This window comes from Ictalurus punctatus, chromosome 14, assembly GCF_001660625.3.
Source record: "Ictalurus punctatus breed USDA103 chromosome 14, Coco_2.0, whole genome shotgun sequence".
Lineage (NCBI taxonomy): Eukaryota > Metazoa > Chordata > Actinopteri > Siluriformes > Ictaluridae > Ictalurus > Ictalurus punctatus.
In genome coordinates, this window is record NC_030429.2 from 21,044,332 (window position 1) to 21,066,585 (window position 22,254).

The 22,254-nt window shown below is 39.5% G+C and overlaps 2 protein-coding genes across 2 annotated transcripts in view; both read left to right on the top strand.

The window, feature by feature from the left end:
- pparab (peroxisome proliferator-activated receptor alpha b) overlaps positions 1 to 4,974 on the top strand; it is a 30,440-nt gene extending 25,466 nt beyond the window's left edge. Inside the window, exon 8 of the mRNA XM_017485720.3 lies at positions 24 to 4,974. Coding sequence (XP_017341209.2) covers positions 24 to 268 — 245 coding nt within the window. The 3' untranslated portion in view covers positions 269 to 4,974. The remainder of the gene's footprint in view (positions 1 to 23) is intronic.
- A 4,308-nt stretch (positions 4,975 to 9,282) lies between these two features.
- Positions 9,283 to 20,651, top strand: yars2 (tyrosyl-tRNA synthetase 2, mitochondrial). Its single transcript, XM_017484616.3, has 5 exons — positions 9,283 to 10,093; positions 12,333 to 12,500; positions 14,545 to 14,700; positions 17,348 to 17,518; positions 19,784 to 20,651. Exons 1-5 carry the CDS (start codon positions 9,306 to 9,308, stop codon positions 19,941 to 19,943), a joined length of 1,443 nt encoding a protein of 480 aa, XP_017340105.1. The 5' UTR covers positions 9,283 to 9,305; the 3' UTR covers positions 19,944 to 20,651.
- Positions 20,652 to 22,254: the final 1,603 nt, after the last annotated feature.

Consider the following 22,254-nt stretch of genomic DNA (forward strand, 5'->3'; position numbering starts at 1 on the left):
AACCGATCCTTCTTGTCACTCAGATCGCCCAGGCCTGATGAATGTCCCATACATCGAGCGGATGCAGGAGAGCATCGTCCACGTCCTGCAGCTCCACATACAGAATAACCACCCAGACAATTCTTTCCTCTTCCCTAAACTCCTGCAGAAACTAGCTGACCTGCGTCAGCTAGTCACAGAGCATGCCCAGTTAGTGCAAGAGATCAAGAAAATGGAGGACACATCACTGCATCCTCTGCTCCAGGAAATCTACAAAGACATGTACTAAAGGATACTCATGAGCTACTAAATTGTACAGGGCATGGTAAAGGCACAAGAGACCAAGGGAGCGGATTTAGCCCTAAACCTTTTCTAGTGATTGAGGGCGAGGACTTCTCTGACACCTCAGATGTTCATTTGTTCCTAAAAAATTAGGAAATGCTCTCAGGGGACTCCGGAATCTGTCCTTGTTAAAGACACAGCGTAACCCTATCGGAAGGGCTGCCAACAAACCACTATGCACAAGAGACAGTGGTGTCCAGAAAGTAAATGCCAGCCAGCTGTACAGAAGCGATGGAAATCAGGTAGAGGGGATTTCTTTAGAAAGGACCAGTGTCAGGATAGTCCTAATTCACACTGCACTAAAGTTTCATTTGTACTTTTTTTGACTCATGGTTTATTATACTTTCTAAAAATGTACACTAATCTACGTGAACTTCTTCATGGGTTAGAGACTGTGAAAACAAGCCTACAAAATCAGGCTTGTTGATACAGCAATATGTCCTTTAAACACAAATAAGGGTACATTTGCATGACACAGACCTGGCGAAGCCTTTGTAAATCCAAAACATGCAGTAGTGGTATAGTAATGGTTTGGTTGTTCAGCAAGAATAGGAACATGAAATCTGTATTACATAAATGTGCAGAAGATAGCAACAAGTGGGTTCATATCAGGTTGAAAAAAAAAAGAAACTACAGGGCTTGTAAATGTGTTTTCTAAAAATTCATAATAAGTTCACCAACTCATGATTATTATGTACACAACAGTCAAATGACCCTTCATAATCTTGAAATATTTGTGGCATGAATGTTAGCATTTGTTCCTGGGGTTGTATGAATCAGGCTGCTCAGTTAGAGTAAAGATCATGAGTTGGGGTCAGTTTGTGCCTCTGTTTCTAAATATAATAGACAAGGTAGAGCTGATAATGTGTCAGAAGTATTTCTAGGATGTTTTATTATGTTGCCTCTGATATATTTCCAAGACAGTTTTATTAACACCTGGTTAGTTTGCTCAGGTCCAAAATCGTTTGCCTGATGTCAGCTCAGTGTTTGTCATTGCATCAATGACAGCCAGATACTGATGCAGTGAAGCAATGTAAAATATGCACACACACAAAAAAAATGTTATTACACTCCTTTTTTTGTAAGCTAAACTTGATATTTCACAAGTTCCTACATTTTGCTAAAAAAAAAAAAAAAAGAAAAGAAAGAAAGAAATTTAAAAATGATTAATTTGCTTATGGCAGGGCGCTTTCTTATTAGTAGCAAAACCACCTTAAAAGCTCTTAATAGATTAGTGATCACCTCTAGACTCTGCGTTCTTTTCTTGGTGTAAACCTGGATGCAATATGTGTAATACTACCTGTCCTGATCTTTCTAGTGCTGGCACCCAAGCTTTTCACTGGACTCTACACATCTATCCAGTTTCCATGAGATGCTCTGCAACACAAAATCCAGTCATATGTCTTGGAACAAAACTAATTTGCGCCTTTTTCTAGATTTTTAAAAAGCTAGCATTTCTGCTGTAAATGTAGAACTTGAAGCTTAATAAAGCAGGTCTTTTGGGGCCATTGGTTGCTGCAATTTGTTATTGCAGGATCTTATTTCTTTCTGGTGGGATCTAGTGTCCTCCCTCGGTTTAGCCACAGCTCAACTGTATTAGTGAGAGGGGCATTGCGAAATTCTTCCTGAAGGAGGGCTGAGGATTTGTGTCGCTCCAGTCTTGCACTCAGAACCCTGCAGCTTCAAGCGGTAATCAATGGCTGGGACAATCAGTGTTTTAAATAAATGAAAAATAAATGACAGATTAACACACAAAGCAGTCAAACTACATTTCCAATATGAAATAATAAGGAATCTTTGATGGGGGTATTTATCAAGAAGGCTGGTGGCAGATTAATCACGACAAATTTTTAATAAACATTTAGGCCTATGTGGAGTGATGAAACACTATGGCCAAAAGTATGTGGACACCTGATCATCACACCCATGTTTGTTGAACATTGAATTCCAGATTTAATCCCCTCCACTCTTCTGGGAAGGCTTTCCAGTAGATTTTGGAGAGTGGCTGTGGGGATTTGTGTTCATTCAGCTACAAGAGCATTAGTGAGGTCAGGCACTGATGTCTAGAGGACTGGGGTGCAGTCGGTGTTCCGGTTCATCCCAAAGGTGTCCAGTGAGGTTGACATTCGAGTTCTTCCACTTGAACCTTGACAAATCATGCCTTCATGGAGCTTGCTTTGTGCACAGGGGCATTGTCATGCTGGAGCAGGTTTGGGCCTCTTAGTTCCAGTGAAGGGAAATATTCTATTTAGTTGTGTGCATCCAATTTTGTGGCAACAGTTTGGGGAAGGAACACACGTGTGTGATGGTCAGGTGTCCACAAACTTATGGCCATGCAGTGTAGATTAGGAGATGGGTGATTTTCTGGTGGACACATTTTAATTAAATTTATTTAGAGGAACACTTTTATTTATTTAACTTTCTGAAATCAGGTGTAGGCAAAGATGTAAAAAGTATTTTAATACATTAGTACAATACAAAACTAGTATGCAATAGGATGGAAAGAACATTCAATTGCCCTGGTTTAAATTGGTTTTTAAGGTAATAAACTAATCTCCCTTATGTAATTTATATTTAATAAGCAAATAGCCCACATTTGCGTCAGAATCAGTTGAACAAAACATTCGGCCAGAGACCTCATCAATAACTGCATTAGACCAATAATTCACAAATACTTTAGAAATTGTAATATGGCAAGATAATCGTCGCACTGTTAACATTTCCATGAAATATAGGCAGAAAAGTCAAGCCGATGCTGTTGGGTTAATTCCTCCTGCCTTTTTTTTTTCTCAATAAGAATTTTGCTTTTGGCATAGAATTAGTATATGCATGTATATATTTGGCGCATCTGAATGTAAGCCTCCATATATGTGAAAGATTCAATTATCTGAGAGATGAATGCTCACCTCGCTTCAGGTGCCCCCCCTCTCTCATGATACTCAGGTATCAGAAGAATATTCTACTGTACCTGTATGTTATGTTTATAGCATATGATTAGCATGTAAACTGTCTTAACCAGAACAATTAAAAAAACAAAACAAAAAAAAAAAACAAGAAATTAATTATTGGTACATAGCAAACCTTTACGCTGATCCTTCAAGCTGGATCTGAAAGTGTTGTAAGAAACGGACAGCTCTACGTTTGTATTTATTTTCACAAATACAGTGACAGTGGCCATATTTCCTTTTAAAGGGACCTAAATGCAATTTTTGCCTGTATATCATGTGATAAATATTTTGAAATTGCATTCATATCACCAACATGGGTAGTGTGGGCACCATATACACTTATAGTTGTTTTTAATGGTGTAATATTTTTATACTAAAGCAAGACTCTGTTAATATATAAAATCTTGTCAAATAGTTGGGATTTATTAAATTGAGTACAATTTAAAATAGTGGAATGGTTAGCCAGCTAGCAGAATGTACTGTCATGAAGAGAAACATCTATGTGAACATGTTTTCTATGTGTCCTAATCTTCTTTCTGTTGGTGCCACAGCACCGAGGAGATTTACCCATTTACCCAGGGGTAGTACTCAGAGATAGAACCCCTTGTTTTGGAGTGTATGAAATCTTAGCCCATATGACAGGTTTTAGTCTCAGGTAGAACCTCTAAAACCACATGCACACTTGACGGTTATGATTTTCAATAACTGACATCCTGACCTTCGTGTCATCTAGTGTCTGTTCATGGTGCTTCCTGTGGACAGTACAGTTATGTTGGTAGGAATAGTTCATTCATTGTGTAACTTTGTAGTTATACAATGAATGAAATAGTATGTGTGTGTTGATTTTCATAATGAGCTGTTTCACTAAAGCTCATTAAAGCACATGTAATTACATGTTGTATAATTACACTATCCTGCAGTTTCAGCACTTACTGTACTTGCAGTACTGAAAAGAATTGTCTTAAGACGAATTGCGAGTTCAATTAAATTCATAATCCTAGGTTAGTACTAATAGATTTACTATGATTAGACATTATCATTACATTATCATCACACGTTATTATTATTTATTATAATTGATGCATTGGTATATGAACATGTTGTCTTGTCAGTTTGGGTGTGATTTATGCTATTTATACTTTAAGGATTGCAGATATGTCAGACACATGGATGAAAGGAATCTGATTTAACTGCCTTTGTCAAACCTAAGCCAAGAGTCAATAACTGTGCCTTAGCTACAGACTTTCTGAACATACTGTATGTTATTTAACAGTTTGTGGTCAAGGTTGCAAACACAATTTAATAGCCCAAATGCTGCATTTTTGTTCATGCTACCCACAGTGACAACAACTGAAAGAATATTGGCTTGGTGTGTAAATGAGTGCTTAGAGAATAGCAAATATGTTGTGGATTAAAATAATAATTGCACACATGAAAATTCCATTTTGTTTTCATAATATTTTATTGGAAAGGGATTTTAACAATACCGTATCAGGGGAAATGTTGCAGAATGTACGCTAGCACAGGTCAGAACTGGTTAGGCAACAGTTCTTCAGACAGCACATAACGTCATTTAAAAGGAAAGATGTATACGGATACAAAAACCTTTTGTCATTTTTTGACTTCTTTTCAACAGATTAATAGGATGTATTTAACAAAACCCACACTATCTGTAAGCATTAAAAATCTATTTGTAAAATTCAAACATGGCATTGCTGTTTTTTTTACTGTATGTATGTTTGTTTGTTTGTTTGTATGTTTATTTGTTTTTGTCAAATATAGTATAAAGCCTGTTTAGAGACACTTGCAGACAGAACCACAGTCCAGGGAAAATGGTTAAAGAGTCAATGAAAATACCTGCCAGACAGTAGTCGTTTGCCAGGTAGAGAGTTCAAATGCATGTCAATATTCCTAGGTTCTTGTTGTGTTTGTCCACTAAGGGCATCAACTATTCCTCCATGTAGCTGTATGAGAGGTACATGTGGGCCAAGTGGGCCTTTCTATATTTAAGAACACTGTGGGAACGTCATGTGCAAGTCTCATGGAGAGTTTCCATGGCGCAAATGTGGGCAGTCAGAGGAGATAGATGGTTGAAAGATAATACAACACCTGAGTCTACTAACACATACTGGCTCCAACCCAGTCTTTCCTGGACTAGACTGCAGCCTGTCAATCGGGACTTTCCCCTAATTAGAGAGCGGGGGATGGTGGGCATTGATTAATTTTGCAAGGATAAGACTAGGGCTCAGGTACCCATTCCCAGGAGGGGTTCTCCCTAAAAGGCTAGGGAGTAATGGCTTCTTTCATTTGGCTTTATCAAGAAGGTGGCTCTGGTGCACTCTGTGCTTTCCATACTGCCTGCTTACTTATGTATTTGACTTTCCCAAGCTTTTCATAAATCTGAAGGGAAGGGTAGGCAGACAGTGACTCATAGCCATTCTTGGGTCATGCACCAGTCGAGTCATGACTCCACGTCATTGTCTAGAGTAAGTGATGAGCAACTGACTATACTGGATACTACTGTATACCAGACTATGAGGCTGCTAGACTACTAGCCACTGCTCCTGCTGAGGTTGCTGTCGACTGTGATAAGTGTCATGGGTTATTCACACAAGGCATTGATCTAGTTTATTTACTGTTGAAGGAAGAAGGTAAGGGAAGGAATTGTTGAGCGTTGGTGCTTGTTGTCGAGAAGTCCTTGAAGGGAGTGTGTATGCGTGGCAATCCAGGTGCTGTTTTGGTAGGCTGGAGGGCAGATTACCTTAGTTAAGAAAGAGCCTGGCTTTGAACAGTGTATTCACTGTCCCTGGGATGCAGCTTTTTTTGTCTGTCACAAAAACTGTTTGGGGTAGTCATTGCCCCATGACCAAGGCAATTGGATCTGGCCCTTCCTTGATTACACATTTGTTGTTGTTATGAAGCTGCCCAGTGGTATCTATAAAGTTGCTGGCCGTGGTGCTGATCTGGGTGTGGCAGTACCCTTAAAGAGACACCTGGCATCAGGGTCTACAGCATAGGTCTATCAAAGTCTGTTCTCTTTGCCATGTGATTAGCTTTATAAATCTATGTATCTCACAGTTACAAATATACGTATATTATTGTTATTAGTCTGTATTATTATTTTTTATGACTTAAGCATTCGACTTCTTGCTTTGTGAACAATGTTCTTGCCCACTTGTGTACCAACACATAGCCCAACTATTGTGCTTACTTGCTTCTCTCACTGTTCTTCCTACAACTTGCTTCTTGTCAGTTAATGGCTATTTAGCACTGCAGTACATGTATCACTACTAGCTCCTCAAACAGTAGATGCTTGGACTGTATACTGGCTCTGTTTTAAGTCTTTCTTCAGTGGCCTTCCCAGTCACCGGCTCTGAATCCAGTAGAACACCTTTGGGACGTGGTAGAACGGGAGATTCGCAGCATGAAAGTGCACCTGAAAAATCTACAGGAACTGTGTGATGCAATCATGTGTGATGCAAACATGGACCAGAATCTGAAAGGAATGTTTCCAACATCTTGTGCAATCCATGCCACAAAGTACTGAGGCTGTTTTAAGAAGCAAAGTGAGACCCTACCCAGTATTAAAATACTGTTCCTAATAAAGTGCTTAGTGAATATATATTTTCCATTTTATCTCAGTGTTGATTTTTATAGTCTTATATGTCGCTAGACTCAAAAATGGTATGACTTTGGTGACATCTGTTGGTTATGGTGCAACAGTGACTACTTGGAATAATTTGTGGATGTAAAATGGAATATGTTACTAAATTTACTATACTAAATCTCACCCCAAACTGTATGTAGTACACAACATGAATTTTTCCACTACAGATGAAGAGTTTAAACAGACAAAATAACTGAGCAAGGTCTGCTGAGCATTCACAAATGCAAGAATGAAAGTGTGAGAATGCTTGCGACCATTTTCCTACTTAAGAGGAGGCTGGGGAAATTTTATTTAATGGGAAAATGTCACAATATTCAATTAAACTTTTTTTCCATGGTACTGGCCCTGGGCTAGTGGGTGGGCAAATCTCATGCCTGGGTGGGCCAGGCCCTTGTGCACAAATCGAGGTCCATGAAGACATGGTTTCCAAGGTTTGAGTGGAAGAACTCGAATGTCCTGTACAGAGCCCTGACCTCAACCCCACTGAACTCCTGTGGGATGAACTGGAACACCAACTGCACCCCAGACCATCTCATGTAACATCAGTGCCTGACCTCACTAATGCTCTTGTAGCTGAATGAACACAAATCCCCACAGCCACTCTCCAAAATCTAGTGGAAATCATTCCCAGAATAGTGGCGGTTATTATAACAGCAAAGGGGAACTAAATCTGGAACGGGATGTTGAAAAAGGTCAGATGTCCACAAATAGTCCACGATTTTTTTCTAGAAAAGCGCTATATAAATGTAAATAAATGTAAATGTAACGGTGACTAATGAATGAACATCCAGTGACAAAGGCACAAACGACCTGGTAGGCAAACATATGTATGGAGACTTTAGGGACAGCCTGAAGATTTCCTCTACCTATGGTCATTATGCTGAATATACCTTACTGTTTTCTCAGTCTGTGTTTAGTACTATTCTGTCTACATGTATCTCTTATATTCTTTTTAAATTTGTTAATAAGTTTGGGAGAGATTGATGTAGCCAATTCAGGGATGGAGGCCATAATAGAGATGGGCCAATTTCACCAGGATGCAGGGGTTATACTCCTACTGTCTTAAGGTAAGTGTCCTGGGATTTTTAATGACCACAGAGAACCAAGACTTCAGCTTAATGTCTCATCTGGAAGACAGTGCTGTTTTTACAGTATAGTGTCCCTGTCACTATACACAGAGACCACAGGGTGAGCACCCTCTGCTGGCCTCACTAATACTGTACCACTTCCAGCAGCAACCTTAGTTTTCCCCAAGAGTTCTCCCAGCCAGGTACTGGCCAGGCTTGACCTGCTTAATTTCAATGGGAAACCAAGCAAGAACTGCAGGGAGATATGGCTCTAGCAACATACATGAACATCCACTTCTCCTCGATTGGTCTGCAACACTTCCAGTCTTTTAAAATGTGTTAATAAGTTTGGCTGCAGAGTCGTGTGTCATGTGCTCGCCACGTTTCCTGTTAAAGTCCATTGCAACCTTGCGACAGCTTCCCGATCCAGCCATGAAAATGATTTCAATACGTTCTTCTTCTATCAAAGGCATTCTTAAAGGCTATCTCAAAAAATTTTGATAATCTAGAAATTTAAGTCTGAAAAATTTTGGAAGACTTTTTGCTAAAAAAGTGTTACTTTCCCCTATGTACGGAGACTTCTCGGACACCCTTTATATGCCTTTAGATTGAGCTGTATTTCACACCTCTAAGCCTCTGACCTGTTGCTTAGTGTGATTTTCCAGAACACTCTGAGAATGTGTTTTTATTGTATCAGGGACTTTAAGCAGGAGTTAAGGCAGGCTGGTGAAGAGAGTTTGTTGCTGTGTAACACCGGCAAGTTTGATATAATTATTTTATTATTTGGGTTCACAATTAGGCCTGCGTTCCAATGACTGTTTGTCTAGTAAAGTTTTTAGACACTGGTGTTTGCCATGTTAGCTAACATTATCCTACTTGATCAATTGACACTTTTTGCATGTATTTTTCCATTAATCTTATACTTTGTGATTTTATGCAGTCCTGTTATTGCTGATTCCTGTTATATGAATGTAAAACCTCCTGGATTCTCTAGTCTGATTTATTATTTAGGCGTTTATTATTGTTGCCTAGTGGATTTAAAAGTATCACTAGCAGTAAACAGGCAGGTTTTGCTCATGTTTCCAGCAATTAGGCTGAAACTAATTACTGTCACTGCATGGCATGTATATTCATATTTACCTGTAACAAAGAAAGATGTGTAATTCTGTAAAACTGTTTGAACATACAGCGAGTTGTGACTGATTCGATCAGAGACTGCTAGGCTGACGTATGAAAGTAGCGGAGTGAGATTTGTATCCAACAGGGAGCAGCAGTGAGCGCCTTAATGACGTCATTTCGAACATGGCGGCGTCCTGTGGCCGCAACCTGTGCAGAGGATGGCGAGGGAAAACGGGGTTTATATTAAAAAGCCCGTCTCCGGTTTGGTTTCCGAAGGCTACCTTTCACAGATCCTCAGTCGGTAGAAATGGATTTCTGTCGTCGCTTCACAAACGAGGCTTTCTGAAGGAGTCTTTCCCTGAAAACGCGGCTCAGGTGAATCTTCCCCAGCTGCTGCATTCGGCCCAGCAGACCGTGTACTGCGGCTTCGACCCGACCGCCGACAGCCTGCACGCCGGCCACCTGCTGCCGCTCATCGGCCTGCTGCACTTCCGCAACGCCGGGCACCACGTGATCGCGCTGATCGGCGGAGCCACGGCGCGGATCGGCGACCCGAGCGGCAAATCCAAAGAGAGAGAGTGCCTGTCAGCCGCCGTGGTGGACAGCAATGCCAGGTCCGTGCTGGAAAGCTTGCACCGGATCTTCACCAACCACGAGCTTTACTTCTGTAGCGATCCGCAGAGACTGGGCACCGTGCGCGTGCTGAACAACGCCAGCTGGTACCGGGACTGGACCGTGGTGGAGTTTCTGGCCGAGGCGGGCCGGTATTTCCGCATGGGCACTCTGCTGAGCAGACACAGCGTGCAGTCCCGCTTAAAGAGTGCCGAGGGCATGAGTCTCAGCGAGTTCTCTTACCAGCTCTTCCAGGCCTTTGACTTCTATTACCTGCATCAGGTGCACGGCTGCAGAATACAGCTGGGGGGCACAGATCAGCTGGGGAACCTGATGTCTGGCCATGAATTCATTCACAAGTAAGAGCACAGTGCAGAAACTGCAGACGTGCTCCTTCCCTCTGTCTCTCTCACTTTAGCGTGTTCAGACAAAGTCTGTGTGCTTGTAACTGTGTATGTGTATATTTTTAATATGAAAGATCAATGCTGGTGGTGTTCTGTTTCCCAGTGATTATAAATATATATATATATATATATATATATATATATATATATATATATATATATATATATATATGAGTGGATTAATGACTCATATATATCATTGAGGTGGATTAATGGCTGTATACAGTCTCCCCTGAAACTATTGGAATGGCGAGGTGAGTTCATTTGTTTGTGCTAGAGGTACACCAATGACATTTGGGTTTGAGATCTAAAGATGGATATGAGATTAGAGTTTAGGATTTCAGATTTATTTCCTGGTATTTACTTCTAGATGTGTTAAACAACATAAAACACAGAACTTTTTGTCTCTGACCACACAATCTTTAGGCAAGCAAAAGTATAGGAACAGATAAGTCTTAAAGTAACTAATAATTTGGTTGCATATCCTTTGCTTGCAATGACTACATCAAACCAAACTGTTGGTTTCTTCTTTTGTGATGATGATGGTAAAAGGCTGCTTTTACCGCAGCCTCTTTCAGTTGTTGTTTGTTTCAGAGTTTCTGCCTTCTGTCTCCTCTTAAGGTCTGGGGATTGACTTGGTTGGTCTAAAACCTTCCACTTTTCCTCACTGATAAAGTTTTTTGTTGAGTTGGTAGTGTGTTTTGGATCACTGTCTTGCTGGATGATAAAGTTCCTCCTGATTTCTGTAAACTTCTGAATTCATTCTGCTGCTCCAGTCACGAGTTACATCATCAATAAAGATTAGTGAGTCTGTTCCAGAAGCAGCCATGCAAGCCCAAGCCATGACTCTACCTCCACCATGCTTCACAGATGAGCTTGTATGTTTTGGATCATGAGCAGATCCTTTCTTTCTCCACACTTTGGCCTCTCCATCACTTTTGTAGAGGTTAATCTTGGTTCCAGAGCTTTTGTGGCTCATCTCTGTCTTTCTTTGCAAATTCCAATCTGGCTTTCTGATTCTTACTGCTGATGAGTGGATTGCATCTTGTATGGCCTGTATATTTCTGCTCTTGAAGTTTTCTTCGAATGGTGTATTGTGATAACTTCACCCCTGTCCTGTGGAGGTTGTTGGTGATGTCACTGATTGTTTTGGGGGGTTTTCTTCACAGCTCTCACAATGTTTCTGTCATCAGCAGCTGTTGTTTTCCTTGGTCAACCCGTTCAGTGTCTGCTGCTCAGTAAACCAGTGGTTTCTTTCTTTTTCAGGACATTCCAAATTGTTGTACTTGTTATGCCCAATATTCCTGCAAAGCCTCTGACAGATTTTCCCTCTTTTCTCTGCATCTATATGGCTTGCTTTTCTCCCATAGACAGCTCTCTGGTCTTCATGTCGGTTTATCCTTTTTAACAACACATGTAGTCTTCACAGGTGAAACCTAGTGTTCAGACCAAGAGTAGACCTTCAGAGCTATTAATTCATTAAACTATCAGTCTAACAGGACACACCTGGGCAACAAGAAACATCTATCAGTCACATGTTCCAATATTTTTGATCACTTGAAAAAATGGATAGGTCCAAACAAAAGGTGCCATGTTCTACATTGTTTAACACATCTAGATGTCAATATGATGAAATGTAATCTAAACGTATGTGTCATATTCACCTTTTGATCTCAAAACTGCATATATGGGTGGACCAATGATTGTACATATGATCGGGCAACATGGCGTGCGCTCTCATGTACCGTGTTAATCACCTCTGAGGGTGGGAGAGAAGAAGGTGTCCGACAGCCTGTACCTACTGCACATGCTCTTGCTCCAAGGTCTTTACTGCGCAGATTCTAGCCCTAATTTCCACAAGGTGGCATTTCAACCAAAAAAAGTCTTGAAAACCACACAATGGGGGTAAACGTTGCAATGCTGTCCACTCATATATACAGTTATTACTATTTCCTCAAACCTCCAAAAAACAAGCCAGTAGGTTTATTGGCTATGCTAAATTTCCACTAAGTGTGAATAAGTGTGTGTTTAATAGCTCCCTGAGGGACACATTCAGGGTGTGCCTATAACTCTGGTCCAGTGTTCTTGGGATAGGCTCTGGATCCATCGTGACCCTGACCAGGATAAAGTGCTTACTGAAGATGAATGAACGAACAAGGTCAGTGCTAACGTTTTTTCCCGCTTTTCCCTGCAGAAAGACAGGAGAGGAAGTATATGGACTGACAGTACCACTGTTGACCACCTCAGTGGGAGATAAGCTGGGGAAGACTGCAGGAAATGCTGTATGGCTGAACCGGAATAAAACGTCTCCCTTTGAGTTCTACCAGTATTTCCTCAGACTGCCAGACAACAATATGGAACAGTAAGATGGTGACTTTACAAAGTTTTTGAGTTTGATCATAATCAAAGACGTCTATCCGAGAAACCTTGAAATGATGAACTTTGTGCAGAAATCAGCTTTATTATATAGCGCATGTAATGTACAGTATGATAATTATGGCTTAATCATTTTATGTGAATAGGAAAATCACCTGATGGGAACTGACTTTTGCTTGAATACTATTTGAAAATATACTATATGGCCAAAAGTTTTTGGACACCTGACTATCACACCCATATGATTGATCTTACAGTGAAACTAGTAATATAGTGTGTTATGTCAACAGGTTCTCATTCTACACTAGATATAAAGTCAGGCCCATAAGTATTTGGACAGCAACAAAATTTTTGTGATTTTTTTTTTTTTTTTTAAACAATCAAGATGTTATTGAAGTGTAGACATTTCAGACAGGGTTTAATTTAAGGGGTTTAACAAAAATATTGCATTAACTGTTTAGAAATCACAACCATTTTTTACATACTCCGTTTTCACAGGCTCAAAAGTAATTGGACAAACGAATGTAATTTACAATTATATGGTTTATTTTTGATACGTGGATGCAAATCCTTTGCAGTCAATGTTTGCCTGAAATCTGGAACCTTCCCTTGAGAAGTCTGGAGTTTCCCTTTCTTGAGATGCATTGCCAGGCCTTTACTGCAGCTGCCTTCATTTGCTGCTTGTTTGTGGGTCTTTCTGCCTTCAGTTTTGTCTTCAGTAAGTGAAAAGCATGTGCAATTGTGTTGAGGTCAGGTGACTGATTTATGAACATTCCATTTCTTTGCCTTAAGAAGCTCTTGTGTTGCTTTTTCAATATGTTTTGGGTCCTTATCCATCTGTTCTGTGAAGTGCCATCCTGTCAGTTTTGCAGCATTTGACTGAATCTGAGCAGAAAGTATAACTCTATACACTTCAGAATTCATTCTGCTTCTTCTATCAGCAGTCACTATAATCATCAATAATCACCAGTCACCCAGTTCCACTGGCAGCTATACATGCCCATGCCATAACACTTCCTCCATCACACTGTTTGACAGATGATGTGGTATGCTTTGGGTCTTCCTTTCCTTCTCTTCATCTGTCCAAAGAATCTTGCTCCAGAACTGATCAGGCTTTTCTTTAGAGGTTTTTTTTTTAGCAAGTCTAATCTGGCTTTTCTGTTCTTGAGTGTTACCAGTGATTTGCATGAGGTAAACCCCGAACATTTACACTCATGAAGGTTTTTCATGATGCACAATGATACACCTACCTCCTTGAGAGAGTTCTTGGCTTGGATAGATGTTGTGAAAGGGTTTTTCTTCTCCAAGGAAAGAATTCTGCAATCATCCACTGTCTTCCTTTGTTTTCCAGGCCTTTTGGTGTTGCTGAATAAGAATAATGATAAGAATGTACCAAACTGGAGATTTAGCCACTCCTAAAGTTTCTGCTATCTCTCTGATATGTCTGTTTTGTTTTGTTCAGCCTAGTGATGGCTTCCTTCACTTGCATCGAAACCTCTTTGGACCGCATATTGAGAGTTCCCATGAACAGCTACCAAATGCAAATTCAACACTTGGAATCAACTCTAGACCTTTTTATCTTCTTAATTTGTCATGAAAGAATGAGGAAGCAGGCCACACCTGGCCATGAAACCGCTTGCGTGTTTAATTACTTTTGAGCCTGTGAAAATGGAGGGAATATGTTAAAAAAAAAAATGGCTGTAACTGAAATGTTTTTTTAAAGACCTTGAATTAAAGCTGAAAGTCTACCCTTGATACACTTGATCACATCTTGATTGCTTCATTTCAAATCCATTGTGGCATTATACAGGGGCAAAATTATGAAAATTGTGTCACTATCCAAATACTTATGGACCTGTCTGTAACTTTCTTGTTTAGTTCTCACTGTGGTTGCTTTGCTTACTTCATTATATGCTTTAAGAACAGATGCTGAACTTTTAAGGGGTCCAGTGAAAAGCTGTAATGTTTGGAAGCTGAAATTATTTGTGTAAATGAATTTAGAACACTAATCTGCAGTGTTTGAACCTCAGGTACCTGAAGCTGTTCACCTTCCTGCCACTGGCTGAGGTGGAGAAAGTGATGGAGCAGCAGAGGCAGGATCCAGGCAAGAGAACAGCACATAAACGGCTTGCTGCTGAGGTAACCAAGCTGGTGCATGGCAAAGAGGGGCTGGAAAGTGCCAAACGGTGAGAACCTTTCTCAATAGCAGTATACATAATAGTATTGTACGGCAATATCACAAGTCTAGGAGGGCAAAAGCGTACACTATATTGCCAAAAGTTTGTGGACACCTGACCATCACACCCATATGCGCTTATTGAACATCCCATTCCAGACTGAGTGCCCCAATTACTGTTATAATAACCTATTCTGCGAAGCCTTTCCACTAGATTTTCAGCCACAAGCGCATTAGTGCGATCAAGATGAGCGAGAAAGACTGGGATGCAGCCGATGTTTCATTTCATCCTGAAAGTGTTTAGTAGGGTTGAGGTCAGGGCTCTGTGCAGGAAACTCGAGTTCTTACACACCAACCTTGGCAAACCATCCCTGTGTATCAATCAGCTCCCTAGATCGTTATTCAGGGCACTGATCAGGGAGTCGGCCATTTTAGGTGCCGTCTCAATCGCAAGATCCTTCCAGTGCACTAGAACATTCGCTCCTTAAAAAAGTCCCACAATGCACCGCAAAAACCAGGGAGCATACATGCTCACTATGTTCCCTTACTGGACATGGCGTCATGTTTTCTGAAGTCTCTCAGATCGAAAAAGAAAAAAAAAAAGGCGGACGAACTCTTGTCTACAAATGTAATTAGCTTGTTATTGTTGTTGTAGCTCTCAAATGATTATTTACGCTAGCAATTTTTAACTTTATTTGACATTCTGTATACGGTTTGTTTGAGTCTAACGACTTGTATGTGTTTAATGATTTATTTTTTTTAATCCACTAGCTCGCCTATGATCCTGCTTGACATATTATGACAAACGCGTGTGATTGAGCGAACAAATTTATATGACACATAAAAAACTTATTTTTATGTTTTTCATTTTTGGTGACGTTTTGGAACACAAGTACGTAGTCATGTCACCGGAAATTCAGTTCTCAGTGTCCCCATTGTGTAGTGAGCCAGGGTCCTTACACGATATACTGATCTACTGATTCACTACCTACAGAAGTAGGGAGCTTGTTGAGACACGACCCATACCTTCATGGAGCTTGCTTTGTGTACTGGGCTATTGCCATGCTGGAAAACGCGTAGGCCTCTTAGTTCCAGTGAAGGGAAATTGTAAACCTGCAGCATACAAAGACATCCTATACAATTAAGTGCAACAGACAAACTTTGAGGCAACAGTTTGGTGAAGAACCACATATGGTTGTGATGGTCAGGTGTCCACAAACCTTTGGCCATGTAGTGTATGTGTGGCAGCCTGGGAAAACATTTTGGATGTTGCTGTTACTGAGTTCTGGCAAAAAGCCAGATAAACAAAACTATGACTACGTTTTCATGGACACCAATGATCTAATTACTGAGGTTATTCTGAATAAGACAATATTCTGATTAAGGTGTTTACATAAGTCGCTTTTAGACTATTCATGTCCCTGTTTTACATGTTATAGAATGTAGATCGATTAACGGCACACGTCATTACGTCACCGCGCCACGCCGTCTGTCATTCCCACCAGAATTTCATGTATCGACATACAGTTGGTCTTCGTTATGGAACCGTATACAGTTTTGGGTGTTTCGTTTTTATTTTCACGAAAGCTTCAAGTGCAGTTAATTATTTGTCATGCTATACCTGCAAATAGACGACTGCTTGAAACCGTGGGCTGCGTCCCAACCCGCGTACTTACCTTCTGTATAGTAGCTGAAATACGTGTATATCGCCTACTATACAATAGGTAAGTACTTGGTTTCATACGCAGCCGTGCTCTCTTGTTTACCGTCAAACGGTTGAGCACTGCCGTGTGTGTACGTGTCCTGTCGCAAAATGCGGTGGAAACTCCCACACGACGTTAATAAAACAGGAATACTCCACACGTCTTAATTTGATTTGTGTTTACTTCGAGTTTTTGTGTTGACTTTAGTCGGATTAAGGTCATCAATAATCACTGTTTACATGCTACTTTCTTGACCAGAGTATCGTCTATATCGGGTTAATATCAGATTATTGTTGTCCATGTAAATGTACTGAATGTGGAAATGTTTTTTTATTTATTTAGTTATTTATTTTAAAAATCTTGTCTAGGCTGTTTTCCTGCAAAGGTCAAGTTGCATAAGGAGACAGTTTAATAACCGCTATGGTAAATCAGTCAACCTAAAGGTGTCTAAAGCCTTGCTAGCTGAATGTTATTTCCTCACACAGTGAGTGTCAAGTTTTGATCAAGTTGTTGAACAGATATGTGTTGTAATGAAACGGATGTAAGCCTAAATAATTCAGTTTGTAAACAGATAGTGGCAGTCAAAATGACTGTGGTGCTCCTGTATTACAGTAGGAATGGAATTTTTAAATGTGATCGTCTCCTTTTACAATTTTAAAGGAATTTAAAATGCTATAACTTTACTTGTGGTTGTGATGTATGTAAAATAGAAACATATATTTCAGATCAGGAACTCCTGTAGATTTCCAGAACTAGTATATAGCAGAAAATGTTAATTTCACCACTTGAAGGGTTTTCCCAGGCAGCTACTCATTTCCTACAAGGCATGTGAAGTCGTCTTTTTTTTATTTTTTATTTTTCCCCTCCTACCAAGGGTAATTAAGGGCAATTAATGGTGAAAATGCAGAAAATTGTAGAATCTATTTATTGTATTACTCTTCTATGTGTGTCCAGATGCACCAACGCTCTGTACCACAGCAGCATCGAGGCTCTGCAGCACATGGATGATGCTGAACTGAAGGAGTTGTTCAGAGAAGCACCATTTCAGGAGTTCTTTCTAGAGCCAGGTACCACGGTACTGGATGCCTGTCGTCGGTGCCAGGCCATTCCTGAAGGACCCAGAGGGTATGTATTAATATTTGATGTCATATGCCATTAAACACGACAGTTTTCAGTGAAATATCTGCAAAGATGAAGCAGCAATTAAGAGCAGGAAGGCCGGATTAGACTTGCTAAAAACCTCTTAAAAAAAAAAAAGAAAGAAAGGAAAAAAAAAAGCCTGCCCAGTTCTGATACAAAATTAACTTGTACCAGAATGATGGGAAGAGAAAAGTATGGAGAAGGAAAGGAAGGGATCATGATCCAAAACATACCACATTATCTGTCACACATGTGGAGGAAGTGTTATGGTATGGGCAAGTTTGGCTGCGACTGGAACTGGGTCACTAGTGTTTATTGATGTGACTGCTGATAGAAGAAGCAGGATGAATTCTGAAGTGTATAGAATTATACTTTCTGCTCAGATTCAGTCAAATGCTGTAAAACTGATAGGACGGTGCTTCACAGTACAGACGGATAATGACCCAAAACATATTGTGAAAGCAACCCAATAGCTTCTTAAGGCAAATAAATTAAATGTTCTTAAACGTCCAGTGACCCAACCCAATTGAGTATGCTTTTCACTTTTTGAAGACCCAACTGAAGGCAGAAAGCATTTGGTGATGTCCATGGGTTCCAGACTTCAGGTAGTCATTGACTGCAAAGGATTTTATCCAAGCATTAAAAATAATCCTAATATTTATGATTGCTAGTTTGTCCCATTACTTTTGAGCCTGTGAAAATTAAGGGTTAAATGGCTAAATGGTTAATGAAATATTCTTCTTAAACCGCTTGAAGTAAAGTTGAAAGTCTACATTTATATCACATGCTTCATTTCAAATCCATTGTGGTGGGGCAAAGAGGCAAAATTATGAAAATTATTGCTGTCCAAATACTTATGGACCTGACTGTACACTTCTGGCTCACTATTAGCAGCCTGTATATGAAGTCTTACATTGTATATTGAGGCTTACGAAGGGATCAAATTAAATTTTGTTTCTGCAGAGCTGCTTTGTGACAATGTCCATTGTTAAAGGTACAATATACAGTAGTGCATAAATATGACCTAAAACAAAATCAGAATTTCACACAAGTCCTAAAAATAGACTTAAACCCACTTAAACAAATTAGACAAAAATATTATACTTGGCCATTTTATTTATTGAGGAAAATGATCCAATATTACATATCTGTGAGTGGTAAAAGTATGTGAAGCTTTGTTTACAGTATCTGGTGTGACCCTCTTGTGCAGTAATAACTGCAACTAAACGTTTCCGGTAACTGTTGATCAGTCCTGTATATCGTCTTGGAGGAATTTTAGCCCGTTCCTCGGTACAGAACGGCTTCAACTCTGGGATGTTGGTGGGTTTCCTCACATGAACTGCTTGCTTCAGGTCCTTCCACAACATTTCTATTGGATTAAGCTCAGGACTTTGACTTGGCCATTCCAAAATATTAACTTTATTCTTAGGGTCATTGTTTTGCTCCCACTTTCTCTTGAGATTCAGATCATGAACACATGTCCTGAAATTTTTCCATTAGACTTCGCTGGTATAATTCAGAATTAATTGCTCAATCAATGATGGCATGTCCTGGCTCAGATACAGCAAAACCGGCCCAAACCATGATACTACCAACATGTTTTACTGATGGTATTAGGTTCTTATGGTGGAATGCAGTGTTTTCCTTTCTCCAAACATAACGTTTCTCATTTAAACCAAGAAGTTATATTTTGGTCTCATCCATCCACAAAACATTTTTCCAATAGCCTTCTAGCTTATCCATGTGATCTTTAGCAAACTGCAAAAGTGTAGCAATGTTCTGCTTGGAGAGCAGTGGCTTTCTCCTTGCAACACTACCATGCACACCATTGTTGTTCAGTGTTCTCCTGATGGTGGACTCATAGAAATTAACAGTAGACAATGTGAGAGAGGCCTTTAGCTGCTTAGAAGTTACCCTGTGTTCCTTTGTGATCTAGTGGACTGTTACACAGCTTACTCTTGAAGTGATCTTTGTTTTTCCCCTCTCCTGGTGAAGGTAACAATAGTCTTAAAATTCCCAATTTGTACACAATCAGTCTGACTGTGGATTGGTGGAGTCCAAACTATTTAGAGGTGTGTTTGTAACCTTTTCCAGTGTGATGAATATCAACAACTCTTTCTGACGTCCTCAGAAATCTCCTTTTTAAAGGAAAGTTCACAAACTAAAGGGTTCACAAACGTTCAAGCACGACTGTAAATAAAATTTAATTGTGTTGAGTTGAATTACCTAATTACCTGCTCTGTGTTTCAGGTATCAGATGATAACTGATGGTGGTGTGTGGATTAACCACCACAGGGCATCAAACCCTGAGCAGGTACTTGTCCCAGGTCAGCACATCCTCTCGAACGGACTCAGTCTGATCCGAGTGGGCAAAAAGAACTTCTACATCATTAAGTGGCTGAGCATGTGATTCACATCTTAACTATGGATAAATTAAGAGTCTGCACAAATGAAGTACTGGACATGTACTCGTTGTACAAGCCATACACAGACCGATGTTTGTTTATGGAACCACAGGGCTGCTGATCAGTGGATTTTGTAAGGCTCCTTGTAGGAAGAAGAGACCGGCTACAAGGAGCCGTGCTGCAGAAATATAGAAGAACTGAGAAAAGATCCTATTAAACACTGCGTTTGTTTGTGTGTTTTGTCTCAGAAATTTTATACCACATATGTTAAGAACCAGGAAAATGTTCAACCTTTTAAAGTGCAGTTATACATTCTGCCACAAGATGTCAGTCAAGTGTTTTTTTTTTTTTTTCTAGATGCCTATACAGTTTTAAATTCCTTTCTTCCAAGTTTCAGAAATTAGAGCAACCCCGGTCCTGCACATTTTGGTGTTTGCCCTCCTCTAACTCACGTAGTTCAGGCTCATAAGTTGAATCAGGTGCGCTGGGACCAGGAGGAAAAAAAAAAAAAAAAAAACAGGACCAGGATTGAGAAGTACTACATGAGATGTATGATGTATAATACAACCTTGTGAGTTGCAAATTATTATTATTTTTTTTCTTTTAAGTCATTTGAATGGCAAGATTTTGTTACACTTCATATACTATAAATGCAAGATGTCTCAGATATTCCCACTTCTGAAATAAATGTCACACTGGATTGAGGAAAAACACATCGTTTCTTTTGAAAGACAGTATTACTGGGATTACTGCCATGTGCCAATAATACAATTGTGAAATTAGGATAACAATTACCTAGCAAGAATTGTGTGCCTCAGGCATTTGAGCAACTGAATGTCAGTTATAATGGACACCAAATGTAGTCAAATCATAAGCAGAATTAAGGGAGGGGTCTGCTGTGTGGTTTTGTTAAAGTGTTAGTCGATTACCTACGTTTGCACGATTTCATCAGAGTTTCTAGAAGTCCTGATTAATCACTTCTAGAAACAAGCATGATTGTTTGACTCTCTGGACCACTGAAATATATATACATATATACATATATATACATACACATATATATACATACACATATATATATATATATATATATATATATATATATATATATATATATATATATATATATATATATATATATATATTTTGTGTGTGTATGTGTATATATATATATATATATATACACACACACACAAAATATATATATATATATATATATATATATATATATATATATATATATATATATATATATATATATATATATATATATGTGTGTGTGTGTGTGTGTGTGTATACATATATACATATACGTGTGTGTATACATATATACGTGTGTGTATACATATATACGTGTGTGTGTGTGTACATATATACATATACGTGTGTGTGTATACATATATACATATACGTGTGTGTGTATACATATATACATATACGTGTGTGTGTATACATATATACATATACATGTGTGTGTGTGTGTGTGTGTGTGTGTGTATACATATATACATATACATGTGTGTGTATACATATATACATATACGTGTGTGTGTGTATACATATATACATATACGTGTGTATACATATATACATATACGTGTGTATACATATATACATATACGTGTGTATACATATATACATATACGTGTGTGTGTGTATACATATACATGTGTGTGTGTGTGTGTGTGTGTGTATGGGGGACACTTTTATGTAGCTATGTCTGCTAAACACAGACAGAAACTAAAAGTGTTAAACTACTGGAAATAACCCGAATGTGCTGAAAGCTTGGTTAAAAAAAAAAACACCCATTCAGAACATGTACAGAGATCCTGAGAAAGACACTAGTGTAATGCTTTTGACGTTTTACGTTTTTGGTCAATTCGTTGAAATGGAGCAGAAGCAGTTTAAACAATAAAAACCGTTTAAAAAAAAAAAAGTGAACTGTAGAACCCAGAGTGTGTGTGTGTAAGCGGTGTGAGCTGTGATTCTGGTCTTCACAGTTGGGGGAAGTGCAGTTTCTCCAGAAGCAGAGAGTCGTAGAGGGGCGGGGCTACTACTTTCAACCAATCACAGTCCGCCTACGTTTAAATAGCTCTGTGTGTCAATCATGTGTTTTTTTTCACTGCTCGGGTTCGCCTCCCCTCTATCGCCATATTGGGCACCGAAAAGTCATTGTTATTTCTTCCTTTTACTACGACGCTGAAGTTGACAGGAGTGGCCGTCGAGAGTGCATTGTTGTTTTGATGCTCCGTAGGAGGAAATACGCGCGCGCACACACACACACACACACGCGCTCTCTCTCGCTCTCTCTCGTTC

Bases quoted from the DNA above. Each gene is read 5' to 3' on its own strand.
- yars2 (XM_017484616.3), top strand. From the start codon at position 9,306: ATGGCGGCGTCCTGTGGCCGCAACCTGTGCAGAGGATGGCGAGGGAAA. The intron at 12,501-14,544 runs GTAAGATGGTGA...TTTGAACCTCAG, and splicing joins CCAGACAACAATATGGAACA to GTACCTGAAGCTGTTCACCT. The intron at 14,701-17,347 runs GTGAGAACCTTT...ATGTGTGTCCAG, and splicing joins GGGCTGGAAAGTGCCAAACG to ATGCACCAACGCTCTGTACC.